Raw genomic sequence first — 18,336 nt, 5'->3', positions numbered from 1 at the left:
TGAGCTGCGTAATTACATCCGGGGTTTTTTTTTTCGTTGAAGCTTCCAATGAATGAGTGACGACCTTTGATTTTTTTGATTTTTTTTTTAAAAAGGGCTGTAATATCTGGTTTTCTATACATGTCCTATTTTTATTTCCCGGTCTAGAAAAACAGTCAACAGATAATGCACCTCTTCATATGGCTCCCCTCCCGTCACCGCCAACAAATGCATACCTGTCGCGTCAACCATTCGCCGTTTCTCCTTCCAATCACGCCTTTGCAAAGACCTTTCTCGAGTTCATCAGGCGAACAGCAAGCATAAAGAGCATGCCGACAAAAGGCGCCACAACCACGCCAAGAGGACGTTTTTTGAAGCAGCTAAAAAGGCACGTAAATGGCGTCTGGATTCTGTACTAGATCTACTAGAAATTTGGGACGAGAAGGGTGTACATTATAGGCGAAGAGGTTAATAGCGTTATTAGGTTGAAAATTGGCCCGCCTTGGTGTCCGGCCCGCCTTGCTGTCGAGCACCACCTTTGGTGGTGAGGGCTTTTGCTAGCCGAACCACATAAAGTGGGGCGGGCACCTTTGGTGGTGAGGGCTTTTGCTAGCCGAACCACATAAAGTGGGGCGGGCACCTTTGGTGGTGAGGGCTTTTGCTAGCCGAACCACATAAAGTGGGGCGGGCACCTTTGGTGGTGAGGGCTTTTGCTAGCCGAACCACATAAAGTGGGGCGGGCACCTTTGGTGGTGAGGGCTTTTGCTAGCCGAACCACATAAAGTGGGGCGGGCACGATTAGTAAAGTACGGAGTACCTTGTGCGATAAATAGTACGTACTTAGAAGTTGTGCGAAAGTAAAAGGTAACTACTAGTTAATACGGGGCACAACGTGGCCGTGGACAATGCCCCGATGTGAGTCATGACAGGTGTGCACCGTGGTCCATTTTTTTTAAACTCATTTGTGGTTGCCGGGTCAGCCTGGGTTTATTTACTTTTGCGTCATTGGCGGCTCCGTACGGAGTAGACGCTCCGGAACCGCCGGCTATCTGTATATTTATGCATGTAGGAGTGGATTCGAAGACGAAGTACGGAGTATCTCTTCAAAGAGGAAGAAAAAGTACCCTTTGCACCAGTAATACATCAATGCCAATAGTGGCATGTGGAAGTGAAAAAGGTTCACCATTTTGCATTGTTGACTGGCGGTGCAGGCGAGAGGAGCGCGGAGACCCACCTGCCAGCTGCCAGCTGCCATCTGCCCCTGCCACCTTCCCAACCGCGCCTCGAGCCCCAGCCTCGGAACTTCTCAAGCCGCCGGACCGGTTTCTGTAGGAACAAAGCACACCGGGCTATGGTCCCGGATCTGACCAGACAGATGTTCCTGCCCTCTCACCCTTCTTCCCACTGCTCTGTGACCTGGGCACTCGAGAATCCGCCAACCAATTTATTGCTTGCCTTGGATCCCATTTACGCGCGCGAGGCCGACAGACTTGACCATACATACTACTTGGGGGTCTAAATTCGTGACAAGATTCGAATCACGACTGGGTTATTTTAGTCAACATTCCAGAAGCTCGCATCCGGGGGCGCTCTTTGTGCCGCCATCGACGGGGACCACAGACCTCACGTCCACAGAGAGACAGCTGCATTCCTCGTCGATCCGGACGGAGGGCCCCATCATGGCTCCGGTGTTGTCTCTAGTGAAGCACTCTCTCCGGAGCTTCATGACGGCGACGACGGATGCCCAGGCCACTCGACATGATGGCGACTTGGGGCCTCTGGATGGCCCTCTCGGCGAGGCCAGCCGCATCTTTGCCCGGGAAGATAAGCAGACGCCTGACCCTTCGCACGGAGTGCTGGACCCGCACGACATCAACAATGTCGGATTCTTCGTCCTCTTCGCCATGATTGGGGTGGGGTTCGTGGTGACGGGCATCTGGTTCTTCTTCTGGGCCAAGAACGGCGGGATCCATTTCAAGGAAAACGACTGGGAGGAGTACAAGTCGACGGTGCTGAGGCGCAAAGGGCCCAACGGCACGGTGCTGTCGGGGGCCACGAAGACGACCAAGCTGGGGGGCGGCAGCGTGTACAAGGACGTGGCAGACGACGACGGCACGACGGTGGTGACGGAGAGCACGGGGCTGAGCGGCGTGACGGCCGGGGCCAGCGACATCGCGGCCCGGGAGAAGCGCAGGGCCAAGCAGGAGGCGAGAGAGCGGGAGAGGCGCAAGAGGCGGGGCTCGAAGCGCGGCAGCAAGCGGCACGTGGGCGAGGGCGGCGTCACGGACGAGATGGCCGAGAAGGCGGCGCTCGAGGAGCTGCGCAGCTACCGCCACGAGAAGTCTGCCCGCGTCGGCGGGCTGAACAAGGAGTCGGACGGGTCGCAGTGGGACGGGTCGACGAACCCTTCGGGCTCGGCCGTCTCGTCGGAGCCGGTCTCCAGTTCGGATGGGCAGAGCAGGCCTACGCAGAAGCCGGCGCCGATTCGCAAGGTGTACTCGACGGCGGACCGCAACGCGGCGCGGGAATCAGAGCGGATTCGGTCCGAGGCCCGGCGTCTGCGGGAGGAGAGCCGGGTTTCGCGGCGCGACTTTAGCTATAACCGGCCTGGGGCTGCCGAGAGCAACGCCAGCGAGAGTCTCTTGGAGGGCAGCGACCTGGGCACCAAGACGCATCACCATCCTACGCCGGAGCCGAGGGCGCTGAGGGAGCAGCAGCGCGAGGAGAGGAGGACTCGACGGGGCGGATACAGACGCGGACGGACAGAGGACCATGATTTGTAAAAGCGGCGGCGAGGCTGAGGGGAGTTTGGCAAACAGATTGGCGTGCGTAGCTTGGCAGAAATCAAGGGACTTTTACTTGGTCTGTCCTTTCTGTAGTCGTCCTAGGGGAGTCTTCTGGACGGGGCACGACGGGACTGGTGGTAGGAATTCGGCTCTGTTGGTGTGCACGGTCTGGAAGCCGCGCGGCCCCGGTACGGAGTAGTGGTAACATAGTTTATTATTCGGCGTGCCATGTCATTTCTGGAGAGTCTGATGGAGCGTGAGCATGGCGAGTCGTGAGGCGAGGCGGATGACAGGATGGCACGCCACGTTTGCGACAAGGTTTCATGCGTCGGGCACTGGGGCTGCTAGTCTGGGCAATGGGGGCATTCACGGCTAGATTTTGGACCCGTGCTGCTGCTGCTGCTGCGTTTTGTGTTTTGTGTCTTTGTCTTTGTTGGCTCGGCTCGCCTTGCCCTCGTGGTTTCCGTCAGGCACATCAACGTTGGCAGCCTTTGTAGCCCCGCAGCCTGGGTTTTTACCGACTCTGGGGCACTTGCGGCAGTCACCTGAGCAGCAGCGCCGGCCGACGCAGCGAGCGAGCGGGCGGGCGCCAGGCCTGACTATGCGCTGTCGGCTGTCCGCCGTCCGCCGTCCGCCTCAGCTGCCGCTGCGCAACGCAGGCCTGACACACGCGCACGGCGGGGCTGGTCAGTGGCAGCGGCGTGCTAGAAGGGGGCCGCCACCCGCCCAGCTCAGGCGAGCAGGCGAGCAGGCGAGCAGGCGAGCGAGCCGGCTCTTCAGCACCAGCACCAGCACCAGCACCAGCGACGATTGAGCGAGCGTTGGCCTTGGCGAAGCGATTGATTGATTGATTATTGATTATTGATTAATGCGCAGAGGCCCTCCGGCCAATCCGACGCCCGTCGCCAGTCCTCGCTCGAGCTCGACTCTTTCGTCACCGCAATCCACGTCGCCCTGCTCGCTCGCCTCGCCCAGTCTCACCATCTCCAATCTGCAGCATTCGATCTTTGCATCCGCATCGCTTCATCTTCGGCCCTTGGCCCTCGGCCCTCGACCCTCGACCCTCGACCCTCTCTCGCCCTTCGTCACGGCCGCCCTCTCCATCGAGCCCCCGATACGTGACTGACTGACTCCCTACGCCCTCCCTGCTCCCTGCTCCCTGCTCCTTGACTTGACTTGACCTTGGCCGTCTTTGCTTGCCTCGCCTCGCCCCCCTCCGTCTGCAGGCCAACACTGTCGAGTCAGCCACCCGCCGTCGTCCGTCATTTGCCCGTCTCCGCCTCCCCCGCGACCTCGCCGTCGGGCTTCTCTCGTGCTGTGACCTGTCAATACCGCAATTTATTTACCCGTGCGCCTCGCAACTGATACGCACCAGAAGAGCGCTTCGTGTCTCTCCTCCTTTGCGCGGCGGCCGCCGCCATTGTCGTCTTGCAGCCGCCGACTTGAACTTGGTAGGCGACAAGCCCGAAACAACGCAACGCAGCATCACCACGCCACGCCACATCGCTCTACGTACGCCATGGCCCTCAGCAGCAACCCGCCCACGTCTGCCTTTACCGGCGTCATCATCGGCCTCGTCTCCTCCTTTGGCTCCATCGTTCTCATCGCCCTCGTCGTCTTTGTCTTTTGGGCCTCTGGCTGTGCCAGCTCCGGACGCATCATCCTCGACCGCCTCGGTCGGCCCGGCGAGTACGATGACGAGCAGGCGTTTCTGCGGGAAGAGGCCGAGGCCCTGGACACCATGGACGACATGGCCCGGACCGAATATCTCAGGGCAAAGGGTAAGTCTTCACTCTCGTCACCTGCACATGCGCAGGTCCCACGGCCAACCTGCTCATCTGCTTGTAGCATTCGTCACCGCCAACCCCCCCGAGTCGCTGCCCACCGACATTTCGCTTTCGCAATATCTGGCCATTCAAGAAAAGGGTGTCTCGGCCTGGGAGTTTGAGCCAGAGCTCGAGGTCGCCAACTGTTTTGTCGAGGCCCGCACGGAGATCGAGTTCTTCGACTCCGAGTGCACCGTCATGTGCAACCTGCCCGTTCCCAAGCAAAATGACGTCTATTACTGGGAAGCCAAGATTTACGAAAAGCCCGAGAACACCCTGCTAAGCATTGGAATGGCCACAAAGCCCTACCCGCTGTTCCGGCTGCCCGGTATGTTGCCGAGGCGCCCGCCTCCCCCTCTCCCCCGGGTCCTACGCTCGGGTCTAGACGTGTGTTTCTAACTCCCCTACGCAGGCTATCACAAGTATTCCGTTGCATACCACTCAGACGGCTCCCGCCACTACAACCAGCCCTTCAGCTCCACCCCGTACGCTCCGAGACTGGTCCAAGGCGATGTTGTTGGTGTCGGATATCGACCCAGAACTGGGGCCATCTTCTTCACCCGCAACGGCAAGCGATACGACGAGGTCGTCCACGGGCTCAAGTCACAAAACTTCTTTCCCGCCATCGGTGCCAACGGTCCTGCCATTGTGCATGTTAATCTGGGCCAGTCTGGGTTCGTCTTCATCGAGGCCAATGTCAAGAAATGGGGCTTGGCTCCTGTCACAGGCAGCCTGGCGCCGCCGCCGCCTTATGGGTCTGAGCAGGGAAGCATCTTGTTGGAGACGGGCACCAAGGACGGCGCCATGTCCGGCCAGGGACTGCCGCATCGCCAATCCGCCAACGGCTCACCATATACAGTCACTGGCACAGGGAGCAACTTGAACCCGGGCCAAGGCCGTACACGAAGCGGAAACTTCCGAGTCCTTCCGCCGACGAGCCCGGGCCCTGTTCGCAGCCCAACCGACATCTCGCTTGCACAACTCGTCCCAAATGACGAAGGCGGTGAAGCTAGCGGCAGCACCGGACATCAGGAGGAATATCACGACGACAACCCGCTGCATCTTCATCTGGAAGACGCCACCAATCCTCCCCCAGACTATACCAGCCCAACCCACTCGTATTCAGAGGAGAATCGGCGACGCCGGTGCACCACCGAGGACGACGAGAACACGACTCTGATACGAATCATGAACCGAAGTCGCGGAGACTCGGCTGCCGGCGCGCCCCCAAGGAGACAAAACATTCCAAACGGGCCCGTCCCAAGCTACAGTTACGCTGTCCGGGATGGTGCCGGCATCAACCGCGGCGACAGCCCGGAAGCTGAATCATCACACGAATCATCGTCGTCGTCGTCGTCGTCATAGACGGTGCATTTCCCCCCAGAGCAAGCGGAGAATTAAGCAAAGCAAGGAACGGGTTATGTGCGTGCGAGGTTCGACTGTCGGGTTGACCAAAATCGTGTGGGGAAGTAAGAGTAGGAGTTGTGACGACGTCAGGCACGTGGGCAATGCGCATTTCCCTTTGTCATCGCACCACAGCAGAAGTTGGTGCTGCTGGTTATGGCGCCCCGGCGTTTTTTTTTGTATAAGCATTGGGATCAGCACGTTTGCATTTTTTTTTGTTGAACCACATGACACACAGCCTTTCCAAGGTGGCTGGCGTCTTTATTTTTCTTGTCCAGCACCTGCTACGCTGACGAAGGGTCTTTGCCGGTTTGGTCTTGTTTTCTTGTCTTTGTCGTTGGGCCTGACATTCCTAGTTTGGTGAGCAAACGGCTGGTGTGGTCGGTCGGCGGGCTTTGATATCCCTTGCCTGGACCTTGATTCTGGGAGTTTCTCTGGAGAGGCCGAGGCCGAGGCCGTGAGTAGTTGGTATGAGTAACATGACTATTTACTACGTCTTGGCTGATTAAACTCGCCACCGTGACGGGGACGACACTGGTGAGTGATGACGGACCCCGTCGCGGTCGCCCCCAACCGTCTTCCTCCTGCCCCGATCAGAAGCCGCCGGCTGATCTGTCAAGGGCGCGACGGGAGGAGAAAAGGCCACGACCGCACCGCGCCCCCGGCTCTTCGAGCCTCGCCCGACGAGATGTGCTCTGTGGTCTGTCCCCTGCCTCGTGCCATGTCCTGCCCAGCCCGGCCTCGGTGCCGATCCACAGCACAAGCCGAGCCCGGACCGGGCCAGATGGCTGTGCCGGCCTCGACACCACCCCGACGTCCCTGTGTCGAGGGAAACCTCGGACTGCGCCGCCACGACAACCAAGCCAGGGCAAATCGCTGTCGAGACCCGGGCAGCGGCCCAACAGGGACTCCGCAGCCTCGGGGCACCGTCAAGTCGAGCCCCGTCACCGCCGGCCGAGTACAAGACGTAGCTGCACACGGCACGCGTCACCTTTGCGAATCGTCCGCCCCAGTCTGCCTGGGCGTCGCGTGGCTGACGAGCACGACCGCACTGCGCCCGGTGACCCGGCGTCTCGAAACGTGTTTCCCCCCCGGCCCAGCACCGCTGCTGCGTGACCCCGGGGATCCTGACGTGTCCTTTGCCGGCATGCCTTGTTCCCGTTGCCGGCGGCGGGTGTCACGGCAAGAGGCAGAGGTCGCGTCGCGTCGCGCGACGTGCCGGACACGCTGGCCCCAGTCGGGGCCCCTCGACGCCGGCCGCATGTCCCGACGCGGCCGTGGCCCAGCCCGACTCCCCGACTCCCCGACTCCCCGACTCGACTGGTTCCGACACCGCGCCGCCGGCCCGCCGGGATCGATCCGTCGACGCCGGAACCATGCGGCGGTCGTCGACGGGCAAGCACGCCACGGGCACGACGGTGCTATGTCGGACAGTCAGGCCGGGCGCGCAGGCAAGAAGAAAGAAGATGCACGGAGTCACGGCACTCTGGCGACGCCGCCGGCACCGCGGCCCAGATGGCAAGGACAGGGACAGGGACAAGGACAGGTGTAGTGAAGCGCGTGACATTCACATACTTGCCCAGGCAATAAAGTATACCCGCCCACCCAGCCGTGCGACGGCTCGACGTCCCACCCCGGGGGTGCGTGCTGGTGCCGGGGCGTGACCATCAGTACGTTTCTTCAACGCTCCCCATGTCAAGTGATTCCCGGAATGAGCCAAACCACGCGCGACTGAGCCGCGGAATCGGCGCCACGGGCACGATCCAGAACCTACGGGGTGCGCCGTGCCGCGATTCGCACCTCTGCCCGCGGGCTGCGTCGACCCCGATTCTGGCAATCACCACGCAACCAGATTCCGGCAGCAAACGGCCCCCAGAAGGGAAGGGACTGAAAAAGGGGAGGCGAGATCCAGCGGGAGAGGGCAGCGCGCACCCGGCGGACGGCTCCCGACCAATGATGAATGCCTTGCAGGGCGCCGCCAAAGTCGGCACGCGCACCGCACAGCCTCGCGGATGAAAAGGGCCAAATCAGGCGAGCGGTGGAGATTCGTCGTCCGCTGCTCCTGCCGAGTGCTATAGTTACTCCCTACTCCAACTAGTCCGTACGTAGTCGCCGGCACGCCCAGCGACTGCCGGCGACATGCGCCGCCGTCCCAATCAGATTTAGCCCCGCCTGCCTCCGTCCCGTCAGCAACGTGGCTTTGACTTCCTTCCCACGGGCCACGCACGGGCCAGGCTGGCTCCACAGTCCAAATCTTGCAAGCAAAGCAGCACAGGCCACGTAACCGGACAAACACGCTCAAGGCCACTCACTTCGCGGCGCACTACTATTATTCAATCCTCGGCAGACGTGCCTCCCTCCCAGCTGCTAAAGTACGTAGTTGTTCCATTCCATCTAAAAAAAAAAAAAAAAAAAAACCAGCTACTTTCTTGCAAACTCCATATTCCACATGTCCCATGATGCAAACTCACGTTCCCAATTCGAAAACAACATTGTATTAAAAACTCCACAAAAACTCCGTGCTTCGTTCATACCTCCCCTGCCAAAGAAGTGGTCCCGTGTCAGCAGCAAGTGACGACACACACCTTGTCACGTGGGTTTCGCTCGTGCAGTGGGCTGTGACCCGTCGCCATCTTGTCCGCTAAATCTTGCCATGATCCGTAAGGAGTGAACATCTATACATGAGGTTTGGTCGTCGTGATTTTTTCATCGTCGTAAGGACTGTCTATATTATCGCTGGGTATCTTGTTTCATGCAAAGGAGTGTCGATTTTGGGGTATCATTGTCGTAAGGGAATGTCGAGTATTACATAATACATTAAATGGCCATGGTTGCCGTCCAGGATTGTCGTCGAGATCAACTCGGCATAAAGGAATGTAGCTGCGTAGCTGCCCATGTCCAAGGACAAAACCATCCGGGCCAGTTTATAGTTGTCTGCCGTCTTCGCCAGTCACGAAGCAGCTCTCGTCTGCTTCACCGTCCGGGCTTCCGTCCTTGGCGAGCAAGTCCTTTGCCCTTGGCATCTGCACAAGGCGTATTGGGGAGCACAAGAGGCGCTTGGCCGAGTGGCGCGGGCGGACGACGCGTCGTCGAGGACATCGAAGCAGCATGACGATGTCGAAGGTGCGTTGTGCTTTGCGAAAGGACAGGAGACTCTGGCATGGGCAGCATCCCGAATTGCTCAGCATTGAGAAAAGGGGGTGGGGCTGCCGAGCGGCCGGCAGCGAAAACGGTAGGGCCTTCGGGGGGCGCGTACGTCGGTGTGGTGGTGACAGAGTGCCTGAGTGGTAAGAAAAACAAAAACGAGTCAATTCGACCATGTCCCCTTGGAGAAAGCGGCAGAGAAGTTCGCCGATGTGTAGGATTATGCCATGCAAAGGAGCCTAGATCCACACGGGCTGGTGGGGAGTGACGAACCCTAGGCCGTAGCTGCTGTTATGAGCTTCGCTGTACATGGACGGCTGGCCAGAAGCGAGATAGGCAGGGGCGCTCGCTCGCATGTCGTAGGACCCGTGCTCTTCCGTGTCACTATAAGTGACGGACCCCTCAAAGGTTGACGAGGCAGGGCTGTACGCTCCGGTGGCGTATGATGGAGACGGCACGTTGAGATACTGCTGACTTGAGAAGGGAGACGACAGTACGTGAGGGCTAGCCGAGTGGCCGTGGTTGCCTGGGATGGCGGCGCTGTTCAGCATGGGCATCTCCTCGGCGCTGTAGCTGAAGGCGACGTTGCTATACATGTAGTGAGGCGAGGGGGCGGCTCCCGAAGGCATCGAGTACTCCTCAGGCACTGGGAAGTTGGGAGGGTGGAATTGAGGGAACGACGGGGTCCTTTGAGGCTGAACCCAGCCCATTCGAGAGCGGAAGTCACCCACGGTGTTGATGGGGAACTCCATCAACGTGAGAGGGGTCTGCCGTTGAACGCCGGCCTCGGAGCCGCCGGCGACGCTGATGGACATGAGGCGGCGGGCAATCTCCTCAATGGGCGAAATGCACAAGCTGCCAAAGTACGCGGCACCAATCTCCGGGAAGAGACGCTCCATGAGAAGCGCGACGGTGTACAGGTGGGCAATGACGACGAGCGAGCTGGCCGACCCGTGGTAGTTTTGAAGGTATCCAACGGGCATCCAGAACAGCCACGTTCTCAGGGGCTGAAGGCGTTCGTACTGCTGGGCAATGGTGAGCGTCGGGCTGATTTTGCGAGAGCCCTTGAGGAATCCAATGAGGTGCTGAACTTGGGTGGTCTCTTCCTTGTGGTGCTTGAGGTGCAACTCAACCCTTTGGACCTGCTCGAGAGTGCGTTGGAAGGCCTCGATATCCTCGTCCCGGGGCTGCGTCGGTCTGTGGTCGGGTCCAGGAGACGGTGGAGCGGTGGGAAAGGTGCTGCTTTCAGCAATGAAATCACCAAACTGGGACTCGTGCTTCCATGCGTCCATGGCATCAATCACCTGTGTGGAACGAGTCGTTTTAGCCAATGTCCAATGACAGAGCAGGAAGGGCCCAACTCGGTAGCTGATGATGCCACGAGCATGGCACAGACAAGTGAGTACTGCCAAGGTCAACATGTCTTGCACTTTCTGGCGTACGTACCGTCGAGGTTCCCTGCATGAGCTGGGTCCAACTGCGCCTATCAAATCTTGTTAGCCGCTTCACTCTGGCGCGCACAAGTCGGAACCCTGCAGGAAACTATTTGCTTACCAATCCGTAGCCTGCCATGACAAGACGAGAGAGGCCGCCAAGATGGCGTCCGACGTCTCTCGGGAGAAGGTGCCGATAGCCTCGTGAAGGCCGATGAGGGCGATGCCGCGGTGCTCAAAGGCCATGCTGCCGACAAGAGGGCAATCGGTGAGGAAGGCGATGTGCATGGCCGAAAATGCGAGCAGGGCGTGCATGACGTAGGGAGTGGTGGCACCGATTTTCAGGAGTCTGGCGAGCCAAGTCAGCACTGCCGCCGGTCTGAGCATCCCCGTGGCCGCACACCACGTCGGCAAGGTCCAGGCGACAAGTTCCACGCCGGCTTTTCACTTACGTTGGGATGTGACGGGTCCAGAGGGTGAAGTTGTTGGCATCGATAGCAGACAGCTGATGGTACAAGTTGGCAACGTGGTAGATTAGGCGCAAATCCTCCAGCGAGTACAGGTGCGGCATGGGCGCCGGGTAGACATGCAGGGACGGGAAAGGAAAAACACCCGTTGCCTGCCACTCAGCGATGGCTGCCTCGACCTGGGGAGTCCACATGAGGTCAGGCTTGTCGGGGGTGGTAGAGCGGTCTGCATCGGGCACCTGTACGTCGTTGTACGGGCAGCGGATCTTGTGCTTGGTACAGTTGCGGCTAAAGTCCCAGGTATTGTCAGGGCGTCGAAGTTCCACGCGTGCTTCAAGGGGAGGAGGACACGCTCTGCGCTCCCAGTCTTGGCTGCATCTGTGTACGCCCATATGGCGTCACGAGGCCCGAGACGGCGAATGGATCTGGGACTTACCACTGAGGGAAGTTCTCGTCGCAACGAATGTGCCGGCGCTTGCACGTGTCACAGCCCTTGCGGGACTTGGTATGGCTAATTGTAAACTCGGTCAGCTTCAACCATGTCCTTGGTTGCTCGAGGCGGCACAGACAAAACTCACCTGCGACGAGGAGGGCCACCGCCGGGGCCAGCCATTTTGAATGCTCGAGTCTGAAGGGAGAAGAAGAGGGAGAAGAAGAAGAAGAAGAAGCGGAAGCAGAAGAAAACTTGTAAAAACGTTGAACCACACAGGCCGACAGCAGCCTTGTGCTATGATGAGTCGAAGCGAACGTGAAATGTCCTTCTTGGAGCAGGTAAACTAGGCTCGCAGAGAAAACCAAAAAAATAAAATAAAATAAAAATAAAAATTAGTAGGTCCGTCTGAAGTATGTTTGGTCCCCCCTTGTGTTCCGATAGGTAGCGATCGTGATGTGATGTCTCGAGTTTTTTGACCCCTACTGGATTCTGTATCTTCCAGCTGGAAAGGTAATCAACGACTGTGATGGTTTTGTTTGAAAGCGAGCGTGGGTTTGAGAGAAGAAAAAAAAATCAATACGGCTACAACAACATGGATGCCTGCGTTTAGTTCTTGGTGGACTTGGCTTCTAGTTGAGACGGTGAAATCCTCGTCAGGATTGCCGTTCCAAGGTGACAGGGTGGTTGATGTGGGAGGAGAGCGAATGTATCGGTAGAACCCAATGCGTCTCGACTACTGGACGAAAGCCCGTTGTGAATCAACTGTCCTCCTTTTCTGTGACCTTGATTTTCTTTTGTCTTTTGTTTTTCCCTCCGATGCGCTTTCCAAACACACACGAGCCGCAGACCGTTCTCCAATCGATAATCAGATACAGCGAGAGATGGAGACGTCTTGATCGTTGGACGGTGGGAGAGGCGTATAGTAGGAGCAGCAGAAGGACGACTCGAGAGTTTCAGCAAAAAGCACGACAACACCAACAAAGCGAATGACAGGAGCCAACGAGGACTTCGTAGGAGCGAGGGTGAGACGAGCTTCTGAAAGGTAGGCCAAGGTGTGCAGTACACACAACTCGAGTCGAGATATGGTTGAGACGAGATGTCAGACCGGGGGGGGGAAGAGAGCGTTTGGGAGGGGAGGGGATGGAGAAAGTTAAATACCATGCCGCAAAGGCGTCAGTCAGTCAACGGCGCATGGGGGCGAGCGTGGGCGTGGGCGTGTGCGTGGGCGTGGGATGATGGGCTGAGGCGCAGGTGGACGGACTGGAGCTGCCGCTGGTGCATAATGCAGGCTAATGGCTAATGCGGGCCATTGCTTGCGGTGGGCTTATGCGCTGGTACTCCGTACATACTAACGTTACCACTTTATACTACAACGGCCAGGTCAAGTACTTTACGCAGGACCGACTATATGGTATATGTCCAACCAATTTATGCCCACCTGGCCACGCCGCGACCATGCACAACCGCGACGGCCTGTCACGCGCACTTCAAGTACGCGGCGCACCTGACACTCACCACTGGCACAGAAGAGGCGTCGTCGCTGCGGGGGTGTGGGCACAGGCCGTACGTACGGCAAAGACGACAACACAAAGGCAGGAAGGATGGGGCCGGTTGCCCTTGCGGTCTCCAAGCTCATCGATCATCTCGGACGTGGCCCAGGCCTCAACATCAGCATCAGCATCAGCATCAGCATCAGCCGCCCCGGCACTTCACTTCACTTCATTTCATTTCACCCGCCAAGTCCATGTCTGCAAGCCAGCTTCCAAACCTTCATATTCATCTTGATCTCTCTCCGCCTCCATGCACCGTGTCAAGGCCGAAAGAGCGACGCCAGCGCGGCGAAGCGGACAGGGCCAGGGCCCAAGGGTCAGCCTGGACGGACCAATCAAAGCCGGCCGACTCGCCGACTCGCCAGCTCACCCGCCAAACCCTCCAGACCGGCCGTCCTTGGCCCTATCACCAGAAATCCGCCAGGGGCCCGGTGTGGACTATGCCGGGGACCTAGGCCGTCGAGTGCTATAAAGGATAACATCTTTTCCGTGCTCCGGCACCTGCCCAGGCCGGTTGGGTCCGCTGAAGCGGCGGGTGATGAGATTTCTCCCGTGGCGTCTCGCTTTTTCGTCATATGTGTCTAGTGCGCCGTCGATATCACCAAGCACCAAGAATCGTATGTTTGGACGTGCCGCGTCATAATCTGTGCTTGCGTGTTTCTCTCCGTCTGCATCGCGAGAGAGGCTGGCCGGCAATTGCCATCCACAGGTCAGTCGCCCATCATGCTCTGTACTTGCCTTGTGCCTCCAGCCGACGTCTCGTTAGCCCCTCGCACGCCACACGCCCCCCTCCCCACCTACTCAAGTACTTGGAGACACGGCGCGCAAATGGACCGATGACGCACATCGCTTGGCGGCAGGGCGCATGCAAGAGCAGGGGTCCTTGAGCCATTCGGAAGGCGTGGTAAAAATAACAACTGGAGAGAGCCAGCCGGCTGGTTTTTGTTTTGGGGCCCTTGATCAGTGAAGACTTTTGGATTTTGCTCCAAGGGCCGGCGAGGACCCAGAAAGCCCGGCTCCACCACCAAACTTCTAGTAACCTGCCCATTGCATGTTGTTGCCTTGCGCTTGTTACCATGACGTGGTCCCAGACGCCCAGATGGCGGTCAGTCCGTGGCTCCCTACATGTCCAACAGTCCAATGACGGATGCCGTGATTCTCTGTGCATCCGCCGCGTCGTGCCAATCCCGCCGCAATGGATCGCGCTAGGCCAGCTTTCACTCAGCAACAGAGAAGTGGCACGGACGGGACAACTGATGTGTGTCCAACGGAAACTCGAATCCTTCCCGCATCCCATCTCTCGCCAAGGAACAAAGCCCAGGTTGGATTATCCCCAACAGCTGCCAACAAGGACCCTTGATTTCTCGGATAACTAGCCCGGTGGCTCACCCCAGATCTGGCGATGCCCTTATATGGCGGAAGTTTGTTACTGACGGCCGAGTGACTTGTTATTTTCTCCGCCTTGGACCCCGACTTCTGCTCGTGTGTGGTCTTACTCAGCCTCCATCCAAACCGTCCGCCCGCGTTGTGGTTCCCTTGTCTGGTTCCAGCCGTGAGGCAACAGCCTCGACCATACCAGTATCGGCCAACGTTATATGAATACTGTTGTGGGAGCCTGTCCGGCCGAGCTCGTGCCGTCCGGTGCCCATGCTAAGCACCGGGGCAATGCAGGCAGGCCTTCGGCGTAGAATCGCGCCGAGCCTCGAGCTAAACGCCATGAACTGCCTGCCAGTACTCCGTAGCCAATGCCATAGTGCCTCTGGCGGCGACTCGGGTTCTAGAAGAATGCATTACCCACTGGCCTGTGCGCTGTTGTCACTTTGTCGCCAGAAAAAACTCCATGACTCGCTGCGCAAACAGGTTTCGTTTTGAGAGAAGCAAGCATTGGTGTAAAATAAGACGCTACTGTCATGATCCCGTTGACGGACGGAGCATGCATGTTGTTGGTCTGCGAGTCTACTCCCGCGAGGGGGGGATAGCCCTGGGGCATAATGACCCTCCATGCTTGCGTGGATGGCTTCCTTTAGATGCCATTGCCGGAATGCAGGGTTCTGGAACCATCAATAGACCGAAACGACGGGCCACGATAGACGCCACGATGCTGTTGCTTCATCAACACGTCGAGGTGCTTCACCGTGTTACTCAAGGAGCCATGATGTTGCGCCCTACGAATGGCATGCTTTCCACGTTGTTTGCTGCCCGTGCCACCATCATTGAAGCCATCGCTTGTAGACGTCGCCCCTGACCCAACGTAAGAAAAGTAGAGAAGGTGTCTTTGACACTAGTATCATGGATCAGCCAGCCCAGCAAAATCGAGGCGGCATTTCCATTTCTCTGTGGTCCGCAAATGGTATTGGCTAATGGCCTGCGTCGCCAAATTGGGTACCAACAGATGCCAGCTTCTGTCCCTTGCTGTTCCCGAAAACTGGGCCCCCCGGTCTTTATTCTGCAGCAGCTTATTAGGCGATGCAGTGTTTCGACTTCTTCGCTGGTGGACGGCGGTTGTCGCTGCGAGACCCGTGACAGCTGCGATTTGGCTCAATATTAGCATGCAAAATTTTGTCTTCCACCACTCTACTCTGCCTTGACGTTGCTTGCTGCTCCATCTGAAGACCCTGGGCTATATGCCCAAGGTCCCTGCAATACGTGTCTGCGGCAGTCTCCATGACGGCTCCCTGTACTCCGTACTCGGTACTTGTCTGGCGAGCCAAGTTTCTTCTTGGCCTGCGACTCCACGTCGGGGAAACACGGCGTCGACTGGCAACTGATACTACTTTAAGCCGATGATGGAACCCATCATCCCAAAAGACGCTGCAAGTTTGGCGGCGTTATCCATACATGCCGATACATGTGCATATACATACATGCAAGGGTGCTGTACTCCCTAAGGCCATGCACTCCATATTTTTCTCCAGTCTGCTTCATTTTCAAGCATCGCAGGGTTCTGTCTCAGTTGAAACCCTGGCAGAACTGGGTCCGTTGTTGCTTGGAGCGATGTCGACAGGCCAATGAACCTTCCCACCTCAGTATGGCCCGAGATGTCTGCTCATGCCAAACTTCCGCTGTCGTTGGGCCAGCTCTGGCGAGGCAGCACTATGAGACCATTTCTCCAAGACCTGCCGGGGAAAATTGACATCTGAGCCTGAAAAAGCATCCGAGCGTATCGGTTGCCCGGTGTGGTGTATCGTGTGATCCTACCCTTGGTCGAAGGACTTGACTTCGCTAGTGGCGGTGAAGACTGCGGCTCGTCGCATTGACTGGGCATCAAACTTGATGCACAGCCTCTCCATAACCCAGCAACTGGCCTGCGGCTGGGCCCTGAACTTTGTACCGGCGCAACCCTTGCTCGTCATGCCCTAAGCCTTGCTGTGTATGGAGCTCGTGTCCTGAGAGGGCCCTCTCGAGATCCTCTGCACCGCGCTCAGACGCCGGCTCCCTTTTCACGCTACACAAGTTGTCAGGTGCGCCATGTGCTGTTCCCGGCAATATTGTATAGCATTGTCACTCTCCCTAGGGCTGGTCACGGCGTGCGCTTCAACGTCGACAGCTTGGCCAGATACGTGCCTGAGCGGCATGTATCTCGAGAGTCTAGACACCAGGGTATGAATGTATCGCCCGAGGTCTAGCCCTATCAGTTTCGGTGACTGACAAGGCCGCGGAGGCCTTGCCGATCCTCTCTGAAATACTCGCTAGTGGCCTATGTCATCCAACGCTAGCCAATAGGTTTTGCTCCAATGTTAGCAATGGAAACAACGAATGGTTTTGCAAATGGCACCTGGGGCTTATGCTCATGCCCTCATAATGCCTGCCGCACCAGTTGGACCTTCTGAAACTCAACCCACAAAACCTGAATCTATGATTGAAGGTGGCATCAACACCAGCCGTCCACGGAACAAGACAATAGCATCTATCCCTAGCGGGATAGTGGGGGATCTCTCCAGAAGGCGGTTCGTGGTGTACACGCTGTCCCAGCCCATTGACATTCCCCAGAAGCTGAGACACTGGGCAAGGCTTCACGAGTTTCCCCATAGCAGACAACTGTCGGAACCCGTGGGAGGGGGCATCGGGTCGGGGCAAATACAACGTTTCATGGTCACTAGCGTGCCCTGACGGTTGTAACTTGTGGCTGGCTGCTCATCAAAGCGACACCATGAGGAACATCCGTCAGTGACTAAAGTTGGTTGCCAAACGGGTAATCGTGTTGACTCGAGCTGTTATGATCCACCAACTCTGACAGGTGTCCCGTCCAATGGCGGCCCGATTGCTGCGAATGCTAGCTTGACTCCAGATGCGCAGAGTAAGTCGCAGCGACGAGCTTGCAAAGCCTCGTCTCGTCCGGTTCATGATAATCCAAGGTTGGCCGGCACCTTGAAAGACACCAAGGAAGCAAACTTCAAAAAAACAGCGTCTCGAAGAGGTGTAGCTGAGGCAGGAAAGTACACCGTTCCCCAAGCGCGGGGTTGACATGTCATGCAAAGCGCACGGCTGAATTTTCTTTCGCGGAAAAAAGCAGGGGCGTCGACCCAATTAGGTCTCTCCCCTTTGAAAGCAGATCACAATGTCGAATGACCTCGCTTTCTCCGGGGGCCAATTTGTTCGGCATTGCCTGGTAAGATGCCGTCTTGGGCATCCTGATCCACGTAGCGGTCCGAGGCAAATCCATCTTTAGGCAGGTGAGGATTCTGTTGTGTCTCCCCAGCCAGCCAGTCGGTGGCGTCGTTCGCACTCATCGGAAATAGCACCCACGTTGGAGTACGTGAGGGGAGGCTGCATTCTAGCAAAGTCACATTGATATTCCGCAGCTTCCATTTGAACTTGGGGCTGAGGACTGATGTTGTCCCGAGGCGATCTAGACCCTGTCAAGCGGTTTGGCAGACTGCGGATGAATTGCCCTTCGCCTTGGACTCTCTGCTAGTTGAAGGCCAACGCCAAGACAACGTGTGGAATCAGCATGTGTACGCTAGAGGGATGCCGCTCATCTCGTTGGAGCAAATGCTAAGGCGAGAGTGGCATGGCCGCTGAATTGATGGAAAACACCAGGGCCGTCTCTGACGTGGTATGACGATGGCCGACACTTGGCCGTCTTCCCATTGAGCCGGTTTGCCGAACCCACGCAAAGCTAGAAAATAGCCGGAGTCCCAACTAGGCTTCTTTTGCTTTGGCTGGCAGGGTAGGTCTTATAGTCCTAAATTTAGAACTCGGCGTCCTGCCCAAATTCTGGTGGGCTTGGCAGACCACTGAATTCCTTCATGTGACAAGTGGCTGTTGACTGACCGTCGGACATAAAAGTGGCCTTTGGCTACGCCATTTTTGG

The 18,336-nt window shown here is 57.7% G+C and overlaps 3 protein-coding genes across 3 annotated transcripts; 2 read left to right on the top strand and 1 right to left on the bottom strand.

Moving 5' to 3' along the window:
• Positions 1-1,658: 1,658 nt before the first annotated feature.
• On the top strand, positions 1,659-2,762 carry MAM_01323 (uncharacterized protein; the record flags this gene model as incomplete). The annotated part of the gene is made up of 1 exon (XM_040820122.1): positions 1,659-2,762. One exon carries the CDS (start codon positions 1,659-1,661, stop codon positions 2,760-2,762), a length of 1,104 nt encoding a protein of 367 aa, XP_040681610.1.
• A 1,522-nt stretch (positions 2,763-4,284) lies between these two features.
• MAM_01322 (Concanavalin A-like lectin/glucanase) lies at positions 4,285-5,956 on the top strand (the record flags this gene model as incomplete). The annotated part of the gene is made up of 3 exons (XM_040820121.1): positions 4,285-4,546; positions 4,614-4,919; positions 5,004-5,956. The coding sequence occupies 3 exons, from the start codon at positions 4,285-4,287 to the stop codon at positions 5,954-5,956; spliced, it is 1,521 nt and encodes a 506-aa protein (XP_040681609.1).
• A 3,422-nt stretch (positions 5,957-9,378) lies between these two features.
• MAM_01321 (C6 transcription factor) lies at positions 9,379-11,652 on the bottom strand (the record flags this gene model as incomplete). Its single annotated transcript, XM_040820120.1, has 6 exons — positions 9,379-10,443; positions 10,586-10,622; positions 10,694-10,921; positions 11,025-11,411; positions 11,476-11,550; positions 11,618-11,652. The coding sequence occupies 6 exons, from the start codon at positions 11,650-11,652 to the stop codon at positions 9,379-9,381; spliced, it is 1,827 nt and encodes a 608-aa protein (XP_040681608.1).
• Positions 11,653-18,336: the final 6,684 nt, after the last annotated feature.

This window comes from Metarhizium album (genome assembly GCF_000804445.1).
Source record: "Metarhizium album ARSEF 1941 chromosome Unknown scaffold_2, whole genome shotgun sequence".
NCBI classification, from domain to species: Eukaryota; Fungi; Ascomycota; class Sordariomycetes; order Hypocreales; family Clavicipitaceae; genus Metarhizium; species Metarhizium album.
This window is presented reverse-complemented; position numbering and strand designations above follow the sequence as displayed.